This window comes from Quercus suber, unplaced genomic scaffold (assembly GCF_002906115.3).
Source record: "Quercus suber isolate HL8 unplaced genomic scaffold, Cork oak 2.0 scaffold_349, whole genome shotgun sequence".
Classification (NCBI taxonomy): Eukaryota; Viridiplantae; Streptophyta; class Magnoliopsida; order Fagales; family Fagaceae; genus Quercus; species Quercus suber.
The window spans coordinates 505,724-516,104 of NW_027069801.1; the positions used below are offsets into that span (position 1 = coordinate 505,724).

The 10,381-nt window shown below is 36.1% G+C and overlaps 1 protein-coding gene across 2 annotated transcripts; it reads left to right on the forward strand.

Moving 5' to 3' along the window:
- The first annotated feature begins 1,773 nt into the window (after positions 1 to 1,773).
- Positions 1,774 to 9,558, forward strand: LOC112025370 (pentatricopeptide repeat-containing protein At4g18975, chloroplastic). Of its 2 annotated transcripts, XM_065759984.1 has the most exons (7): positions 1,774 to 2,411; positions 2,538 to 2,652; positions 2,731 to 2,856; positions 3,487 to 3,606; positions 5,028 to 5,171; positions 7,404 to 7,616; positions 9,181 to 9,558. In XM_065759984.1, exons 2-7 carry the CDS (start codon positions 2,623 to 2,625, stop codon positions 9,373 to 9,375), a joined length of 828 nt encoding a protein of 275 aa, XP_065616056.1. In that variant the 5' UTR covers positions 1,774 to 2,411; positions 2,538 to 2,622; the 3' UTR covers positions 9,376 to 9,558. The 2 variants fall into 2 exon arrangements, with proteins under 2 accessions (XP_065616056.1, XP_065616057.1); XM_065759985.1 differs by having other exon boundaries at positions 2,373 to 2,652.
- The last annotated feature ends 823 nt before the right edge of the window (positions 9,559 to 10,381 follow it).

A 10,381-nucleotide genomic window follows, 5' to 3' on the forward strand; every position in this document is an offset into this window, starting at 1 on the left:
ATTAGTTCAAATGCTACTAGCACATTATCAGTAATGAGTCTCTCTGAAAGAAAAGCACTTTGATTTTCAGAGATTATATGAGGAAGTACCACTTTAAGGCGGTTTGCTAGTACTTTAGCAACAAGCTTGTAAACTACATTGCATAAGCTTATAGGCCTAAAATCAGTCATCTTTGAGGGGTTGTTAATTTTTGGCACAAGGGTAATATTGGTTCTGTTTATGCTGGACATAAACATGTTCATATTTAAAACATTTAAGACCATACATGTTATATCACTTCCAACAACATCCCAGTAATTCTGGAAAAAAATAGCAGACATACCATCGAGCTCGTGAGCCTTTGTGGGATGCATCTGCTTCAGCGCAGCTTCCACTTCGCTTCTAGTGAAAGTTTGAATTAAGCGTTGGTTCATCTCATCAGTGACCCGAGCTGAAATGGTATTAGTAACCTCTGAGATTCGACTAGGCTGGGAAGTAGTGTACAACTTCTCGAAATAGTTGATGGCTGCAGCTGCAATACCCTCACTTGTCTCACACCAATTCCCATTCTCATCCCATAATCCTGTAATCGTGTTCTTCTTTCTCCTCTGAGTGGCTTTTGAATGAAAAAACTTTGTATTGCGATCCCCTTGCCCATACCATTGAACCCTTGACCTTTGGTGCCACAATATCTCTTCGCTATCCAGGAGATCATTGATCTCACTCCTCAATCTATTTATCTCCTTCCCCATTACTCCATTTCTATCTTGCAACACTAAGGCGTTAAGCTCTTTCCGCTTATTCTGAATCTGCTTTGGGATGTAGCCAAAAACTGACGCATTCCATCTCACTAAATCAGCTGCAACATTCTGTAGAGTAGCCACAACTCCTTCAGGAGTATTTTGATTTAGGCAGCCCCCCCAAGCCGCTTTTATGATCTCCTTTCATTCCTCCTTTTTTGTCCACATGGCTTCAAATTGAAATCTTCTCTTCCGTGGTTAACTGGGGTTAATTTTATCAGTAATTAACAAAGCGCAATGATCAGACGTCGAGTCAACCAAATGAAGAACTCTTACCACCTTAAATTGGCTTATCCAATCATTCGTAGCAAAAGCACGGTCTATCCTTAAATAGACCCGACTATCCCCTTCTTGCATGTTACACCATGTGAAGTCAGGGCCACTATACCCCAAATCCTTAAAGCCACAATAGTTAACTACCTCCCTAAAACCCTCCATTTGTTTCTGAGACCTCATAGCTCCCCCTAGCTTTTCACTCATCGATAGAATCTCGTTAAAATCTCCAAAACACAGCCAAGGAAGTCTGAATTTTCTGTTCAAAGCTGCCAACTCATCCCACGATTCCTTCCTTTTATGTGTTTCTGGGTGCCCATAAAACCCAGTGATTCTTCACCTATTGCCGGAAACTTGCTCTGTAACAATTGCATCTATATGGTTCCTTGAATATGCCATAATTTCCAATTTGACCTCTCTTTTCCATAGCATTGCTAAACCTCCACTCTTACCTTCACTAGGCACAACGAGCCCATTCACAAACTTAATTCTTTCCATCATCTTTTCCATTGTCTTCTTCTTTATTTTTGTTTCCATAAAAAAACACAACATTAGGGTCCCACCGTTGGATTAACTCGCCCAATACATGACCTGAACGGAGGTTACCCAGTCCCCGACAATTCCACCCTAAGACAATCATTGTTCCCAAGCCCAACACTTCTATGACATTAATCCACAGCACAGCCAATCTATTTGAAAACCAAACACCCACAAAGCCCAGAGCAGAAAACCCAAAGGCCAGGAAACAGAGTAATACCTTTCTAATGTCTATGGCCGTCCAGCTGAACAGGCATCCAAAGACTGAGATTTTGCAGATGACAACAAAACCATCACTCCAAATCATCTACTAAACCCACTAAAGGGTAGAGAGATACTCACGCCGGCCAAGAAATACCCACCAGCACAGCAGAGAAAGCCCACCAAGGAAAGGGAAAAACCACACTGGGAGGAACACCCAGCCTACGCGTGACCCAATACGGAGTAGAGCACTCGCAAACGCAGCAGGAGAGGATCCCACCAGCGGCAAGACTGAGCAAACCCTTGGTGAAGAGAGAAGACCCACACCGATGAGCTCGTGCGTACACAATCGGAGAACAGATCGTGCGCCGAGAGAGAGCTGGAAACGTCACTGACCAGAGAAAGAGAGAGATAGGAATCTCTAGAAAGACCTGGATACCTTTCGGTCCAGAGAGAACAGGCTCCTACTAGGGAGAGAAATCATAAATAAAGCATTTTGTCCTAATACAAGCTTTAGAATACATTCCCAACTTAGAGTTACAAAACACAACCTTAGTGCGGCTCTTTGTTATTTCTAGTTTCGCCACCGGGCGGCACTGCTAAATTTGTTCAAGTTTTATCGTAAGTTTCAATCCTTTTTATTGGGTTTAAGATGGGTTTTAATATCCCATTCCTACTCTTCTAGGTTACAGTCTTCTCTTGAATCAAAATATTCTAACCCCACCCTTCTCTCTCTCTCTATGTTAGATTATTTCTTGCTGATATGCTCCTTGCCAGCATTCTTTAAAAAGTGACAATTGTTTTGTTTTGGGCTTTTCCCGAATTCACAGCCATGTGGAGATCATCTACTATGTCTTCTCTGGTGAGTTCCTGCATCTCTCCTTCTCTTCCTTTCTCTGCTTTTTTTTTTTTTTTTGGCTTATTTTGCTATTGCATACAGCTTCACCGATTAGCTCAGCGTGGAGCAGTCAGGGCTCAATTTTTAAACTCCAGTTACAGTACAATGTTGTTACATCAATCTCAGATATCTAACCGAAGCACTACAAAAGCTATGGCATCATTCCAGGTATATATATATATATATATATGTTTCTCTTTTTTCTGAATTACTTACTGCATCTTTGTTTTTTAATCAAGGTAGTGTTTGGCAATCAGTACAAAAATGTGTTGTGTTTTGGAGGGAAAAAAATGCATTTGCAGTGTTTGTTGGATGTTTGGTATCTCTATTGTACGGTAGATTGTCAACATTAGTTTTCTCTAGCGGCCTCTACAAATGAGTAAGAATGAGAATTTTATGAAATACTTCATTTCTCATTCTCTTTTCTTCTTTTGCTTCTTGATTTTCATGCACCATGCACATAAAAACTATAAAAGCACTTTTAAATGTCCAAATCAGACACAGCCAATCAACAGAGTTAATTTCCAGTTTTAATGTATTTTATTAGGCATAATACCAAATGATACTTTCCTACATAATACAATTAAAGATATTATAAATAAAAAAATAAAAGGTTACTCATTCAGGAAATAAAAAAGATTGTTTTGGCCAAATCCATTCAAATATAAATTTAATATAAAACAGCTTTGCTTTGGCACAAAAAATTTGAGTAATTTGATAGGATATTTGTAATTTTGCTTTTATGAGAATCTAAGGGATTTGATTAATGGTTTGTTTCAATAACTTGTGATGTTCTAGGATGAATGTGACAGCCCAGCAAAGAGTCAGTTTCCAGATCAGAATGCTGGAGGTGTACAAGGGCGTCAAATTGGGGAGAACGTTTCAAGAAAGGACAAGATCAATTTTCTTGTGAATACAGTAAGTATAACCATATGAATTTTTATTTATTTTTTAAATAAACTCAACAGCCAAGTGTCTATGGTCTTTTATTAATAGGATGGAAATTTTGTGAATGTTAACATTTGATAGTGATGGTGATTATTGATTCAGACCTTTGAAACTGAAATGTAGCAAGCATCTTTCAAATGTGTTGTATGCAATGAGCTCTATGAATATGATGTTATCAGCCATTTCTTGATCAGTATATACCACAACCTAGCTGCTTATTCCAAATGGAAAGTAAATTATTTGTCACTATTTCTCTTTTTTGTTTTTGACTACTTCTTCTTTGGAATAATATCATTTCATAAAACCCTCAAATTAATCCCATGGTATGGTCATACTTTAATTTTCTTGGATTGTTCCATTCAGGATGATGCATTTTAGCTGTTGGAACCCTTGTAAATCACAGCAGAGCCTGTCACTTTCTATAACATGTCCGAAATTCAATCCGTTCACACTATGTACCATGATCATTAGAAGGGATGATTATAAGGCTTTGCTACGATTTCATCTAGAACTTTTTTTATCCTTACGCTTAGATGGTTTACCTGGACTTTCTATGTTGTTTAGGAAGTGGTATAAGTCACTAAAATTATACTTAGGCTCTTAGTTAGTAGCTTTTCAGTCCTTAATCATGGATTTGACAATTAAAAAAGTAGGCTTAAATATACTATTGGTCCCTAAAACTTAGCCCATGAGCAATTTTAGTCCATGAAGTGCAAATTGATAATATTTAGTCCCTAACAAACTTAAAGAGGTCGATTTTAGTACCTAAAAAACTTAAAGTGGTCAATTTTAGTCTCTAACGAACTTCAAGTGATCACTTATAGTCTTTATAAAGTGATGATGTGTTAGATTTAAGTTTGGCTAAGTCATCTAAGGGACTCAAAGCAATCACTTTAAACTTCAAGGATAAAATCACTCCTGAGCTAAAATTTAGAGACCAATAGTGTATTTTGGCTAAGATATTAGACAACTTATGTTTTGGTGATTGAGGCCTTCATATGTCAACTATATATTTATATTACTATTATTTGTTCTTGATATATAGTAAATATTACAAATATGTTTTGTTTTTCCATGTACATGCAATTTATTTTCTTGAGAAATGCTGAAATGTATTAGCAAATTGTTGCACTTAAGTTCTGCTCAAATATATTTTCATGTTGTTGTTATAAGTTTTTTCTTGCTTGTTCATAAGATGACGTTTAGTTGATTTTGTCAATGAGTTTTTTACTGTTTCCCAAACATTTTCTTCTTGTTGTCATAATGGTATGTTAGTTTTATTTTTCTCTTTGTTGTCCAAAAGATTGAGCTTGGTTTTATTTTTCTTTTATTTTTTCTACCTCTTACAAGGCCTATCTAGACAAGTTGTTAAAATAACCCCAATTCTGCAGCTTCTTGATATTAAGGATAGTAAGGAGGCTGTTTATGGCGCTTTAGATGCCTGGGTTGCATGGGAACAAAACTTTCCTATTGCATCTCTTAAGAGGGCATTGCTTGTTCTTGAGAAGGAACAGCAATGGCATAGAATTATTCAGGTATGAGCCATTCTCTCTCTCTCTCTCTCTCTCTCTCTCTCCGTATTTATGTGCATGCATGTGAAAATGAAGCATATGCAATTATGCCTTTTTTTAACTTAAAAAATGAGGAAGAGAAGAAGATCTCTTCCAGAATAAAATGAAGAAACGTGAAGGAGAGGAGTATTAAAAAAAATCTCAAGACAACTGCAAGACTGAGGTGAAGAAGAAGTCTTTGTGTAATTAAGAGTGCTAGCTCCCTTTTCTTGCTTTTATATCTTAATCTAGTCTTATTAGCAATTTTTTTTTTTTGTTTATAGATCTCAGTTTAAAAACCTCTATGGGAAATACAATTAATCTTTATGGAGAAACATGTGTATCACTGGGTCACTGCAAGTTTTCATGTTCATTTTCTCTAGCTAAAGAGGTTTTGCTAGATAAACACATTGAACTGGTCAATTGATATGGGGGATTAAATTTAAGAGATGCATAAATTGAAGTACCTGGGCAAGGATTTTGAGCATAGTTGGTGATACATTCATCTGACCTGTCCACTTGGCTGTCCAAGGATATACATACATAGGCACACACTGCTGCCTGCATGGATGAATTCCAGTTTCTAAAAAATTCCTAGTTGGTTCTGCAGTAATTGATACAGATTTGAAACATTATATCCTGAAGTTATTCCAAGTTGGTGCTGATATAATTTAAAGGTTCTAGTGGGGCCAATCTTTATATTAAAAAATTTTTCTTTCTCCAAAAGAAGAATAATCCTAGTTGGCTTGCTTACTTCTCACTGATGAGAGTTAACACATTGAAACGTCTCAGCTTCTCTGTTTCCCCTTTGCTTACTCAGGAAAAAAGGAAGAAAAGAATTAGACATCTAATATCTAACTGAAATGCAGTCATTGTTGCTGCAGCTGTCCAACCTGAGATTTATATTCTCAACTTTTGCAAAAGACCTTGGTCCACTGAGATATTCAATTTGAAGTAGGTTGTCAGGTCAGGTAGAGGAGTTTTATTCTTTTTCTTTTTCAAAAAAGAATTAGGTGGAGGAGTTTTGTATGCCAAAGAAAAAAAAATGTGTCCTGTGGTTTTCATGACAGAGAAAACGAGTTGGACTGCTCGACCAGGATATACATACTAATAAAAATTGTGGGTTGTTTTGGGGCAGATAACTTGTTGATGCTGGTCAATACAGGTGTAGTTTTATAGGTCTTCAGGATAATAAATAATAGAAATATCATTGAGAGAGCAAGGATTTTTATTTTATGTTTAATCACTCACTTATTTAAAATGTTGATATAAATTTTTAGCCACTGAAAACTTGTTTCATACAGTAACAAGATGAGAGAAACTGTACTTTGGTAAATGCTATCAACCAGCTCTTACCAGATTCAGAAATAAAAAAGGAAACTAATAAAGGAGTCTGAAGTATAAAAATACAACAAATGTCACTATGAACACACTATTACCTGAAGTGAATTAGTGAATTAGGGCAAGGCTGGCAGACATTGGTTGTGAGTAGATATACTAGATGGAAGAATTTATATAGAATGCATAGACCTAGAAGCATTTCTTCTAATAAAAATCGGGGGTCACATTTTTAACAAGCAGAAGAGTATGTCTGTCTTGGGTTTCTCTCTCTCTCCTGTTTTGTTTCTTAATTCTTTCCCTCTCTGCCATATGTCAGACTTTATAATTTCTGCAGCAGATATTGGTCAAGAACCAATTGTTAGGATGGTTAGGGCATTTACAAGCAGCTAATTATTAGAAACTGATTTATGCTTTAAGGACAGTGAGAATAGCTATCTGAGACTTAAAAACACATACATACATACATGCATATTAATGCTTTAAGGACAGTTGAGACTAGCTATCTGAGACTTGTATTACACAAAGTCGGATTTAAGTAAGTAATAAAATGAGTCACATTAAGGAATCCTTATAACCACCTTTGTATTTCAAAGGCTCTTGTGGCCCTCTCTCTCTTCTCCTCCCCCCCCCCCCCACCCCCCCTTCTTTGGCATTTAACTTGCAGAAAGAAGTTCAGTTCATGTTTGTGCAACCTTTTTCTAAAATTTTCATAATTCTGCAGCATGCAAATATTGGGTTGTGTTCTAATCTCTTTTTGAGAACTGGAAAAATAGTATTTAATTATTTTCAACTTCTGTTTCAATGATAAGAATGTATATATATTAAGACTGATTCATTATGATTTATATGTTATAGTCCTTTGTTAATCTCTCCTAGGTGATTAAATGGATGCTAAGCAAGGGACAGGGAACCACAATGGGAACATATGGGCAACTAATACGAGCTTTAGATATGGACCATAGAGCAGAAGAAGCACACAAGGTTTGGGTACAGAAACTTGGCATGGATCTACATTCAGTTCCTTGGCAGCTGTGCAGACTCATGATATCTGTATATCATCGAAACAACATGCTGGAGGATCTTGTAAAGGTTTGCTTCTCCCTTTTTGCTACCAGTTATATGTTTTATGTGAAGTGTGAAAAGATAATAACTTACTGTTTTACTTGCATATAATTATTCAATAATTTAGTGCACATGTGCATTCCATATTCCTGATCTGGGATTAATTTGTTCGTGTTCCTAATCATATTAAATCATGAGTTTGGAGTACTTATTCCATATATTTAAATGGAAAATGGAGGAGAAAGCGTGTTTGTTTCTTCCAGTTGTACCGTGCTTTAGAGAGAGATCAGAGGATAGTATATGCATTAATGTGAATTTGGCAGCCATTTTATGGCTGAACTGAAATATTCCCTCTTAAGAAGCTAAAGCTTAAAATGTGAAGGCACTTCCATTCTAGCTGCTCATTCAGTCAAACTTAATGTTGCTGCACCCCACAAGTGGCTTGATTGTTTCTAACAGCCATTCTTTGTAGCTTCCCTTCTATATGTGCTGCAAAGTTGGAGCCTACAAGGCTACAAGTGGTTTGATTGTTTCTAGCAGCCCTTCCAAGGGGTTCATCTATAAAATATCTAGTTTATTAAGTAATATCCTCTCTAACACCCACAATCCCAACCACCCCCCCCCCCCCCCCCCCTGGCCCCAAAAATCTTTGTTATCTGTGAAAGGATGGAAAGAGGGATATGATGAGCAGGGGAAGTAGAGAGGATATTGCTTTGCCATTGGTGTGCTTGTTGGGAGAGGATATAAAAGTAAAAGGAAAGGAGTGGTTTTTTAATTTTACCACCTTAAATATTGAGGGATCAAACACGTAAAAACTCTCTCCCCTTTTCAACTTTTTACCTTCCTCTCTTTGCCATCCTCCCCATTTTCTTTTCCATCAAGTAAACCCTAAATGAGCTTTCATACTCGCAAAAAATAATTAAAACAACAAACCTTAGTCCCAAAATTTTGGGGTCGTTTATGAATACTTGAACTCAACATATTAGTTAGGGTCTGCCACATATATATATTTTTTCCTTCGTTCTATTCTATGTAAAGTTATACATTCTATTACTTCCTTAATTGACATGTCTTTTTTTATTAATTCTACTTATGTGATTTTCAGTCTTCCTCTACCTTCTCTTTCTTACCAGTGCATTAGGCGTTCTCTTTTGAATATGACCAAATCATCTCAAGTGACTCTCCCTCATCTTTTAATTGATAGGGGTTACTCCCATCTTTAAACGAATTTCCTCATTTCAAATCCCATCTTGCCGTATATTTTCACTTATCCATCTTAACATTTTCATTTAAGCAAAAAGTAATTAAAAGAAGACATCAATTACATAATCACCATTAATAATTTAATTTGTTTAGAAAAATGAACATTGAAATTCAATTCACATGAAGATTATTTATCAGTAATCTCACCTCTGGCTGAAGTTAAGGAAGTAGTTGAATTTTTGTCATTATCAGTTTACATGGTTATATATGCATTTTTAAGATGTTGTATGCTTGGCAGACTTATTAAGTTGATATTTGAGTAGATTTAATAAACTACTTTTCAGATTATATTAGACTAATATATTGTTTTTATAATTGCTTATGAAAGCTCTTCAAAAACCTTGAAGCTTTTGATCGAAAACCTCCTGAGAAATCAATAGTGCAGAGAGTGGCCGATGCATATGAGATGTTGGGCTTACTAGAGGAAAAGCAAAGGGTGCTGGAGAAGTACAATGATCTTTTCACAGAAAATAAATCCCCCAAGAAAGGCAGGATAAGCCCATATAAGAAAAAGAATAAATAAGGTAAGGCCTTGTAGGCCGTGATGACATGTTTAATCCACATTTGTCAGTTGATTTCTGATGAAAATGAAAACCTACTGTATAAAGATTTTGAAGACTGACAAAGAAGGGGAAAAAAAAATTGTACAAGCTGTTAAAGGTAAACTTCTTTTTTATTTAGAAGTTGGCTCTTTGGCATTTGTTGATTTATATAGTTTCACAAAATATTTTTCATTTCAAGGCTACAAAATGTTATTACTGCAAGGTACTGAATTTTGCTAGGTAGAGCAATTCACTGACTGCATACATCTGGAATGCAGCTGATGAGAGCTCCAATAGTATCAAGAATTCAGTCTTTTAACCAAAGCATAAATTAGGGGAAAACTAAGAACACAAGTTTCAACTTTTATGGCTTGTTTGGAAGTTTAGAGAGGGAGGAGAGTAGAGAGGAGTAGAGGGAAGGGGAGTAGTGGGGAGGAGAGTAGAGGAAAATGATTCACCTCCACCTTATTTGGTTGTTTTTAAAATTAATAAGGGGGAAGGGAGTAATTAGCCCTTCCCCTTGTGTAATTTAGAGTAAATTATGTAATTTACTTGGTCAATAGTTTATGTACTCTACTCCCCCTCCAAATCTCTCCAATTAGGGAGAATTAAAATTGGGGGGCTAGAGGGAGTCCAAACCCCTCCCCCTCATTCTTTAAAAAACTTCCAAACAAGGTAATTGCATTACTCTCCCTCCCTCTACTCTACTCCCCTTCCTTTTTTAAACATCCAAACATGACATAAGTTTAACCAAGCAACTATGTGGATTTATGCTGCTTACACTCATTCAGTATTTATTGCCCGTATAAAAATGCCAAAATAGTTATGGACATCATTAAATATTTGTGGTAAAAATATTATTCCTTCTTTACAAAAATTGGAGACATATTTTCTTTTTTAAATTTTCCTAAAATATGTATGAGTTTTGAGCATGAAAGCAATATTTATCTATTTAAATTCCTACATATTACCCTTAAATTGAATCCT

Excerpts from the sequence above, each read along its gene's own strand:
- LOC112025370 (XM_065759984.1), top strand. The coding sequence starts at position 2,623 with ATGTGGAGATCATCTACTATGTCTTCTCTG. Across the intron at positions 2,653-2,730 it reads CATCTACTATGTCTTCTCTG|CTTCACCGATTAGCTCAGCG; the intron begins GTGAGTTCCTGC and ends TATTGCATACAG. Across the intron at positions 3,607-5,027 it reads TCAATTTTCTTGTGAATACA|CTTCTTGATATTAAGGATAG; the intron begins GTAAGTATAACC and ends CCAATTCTGCAG.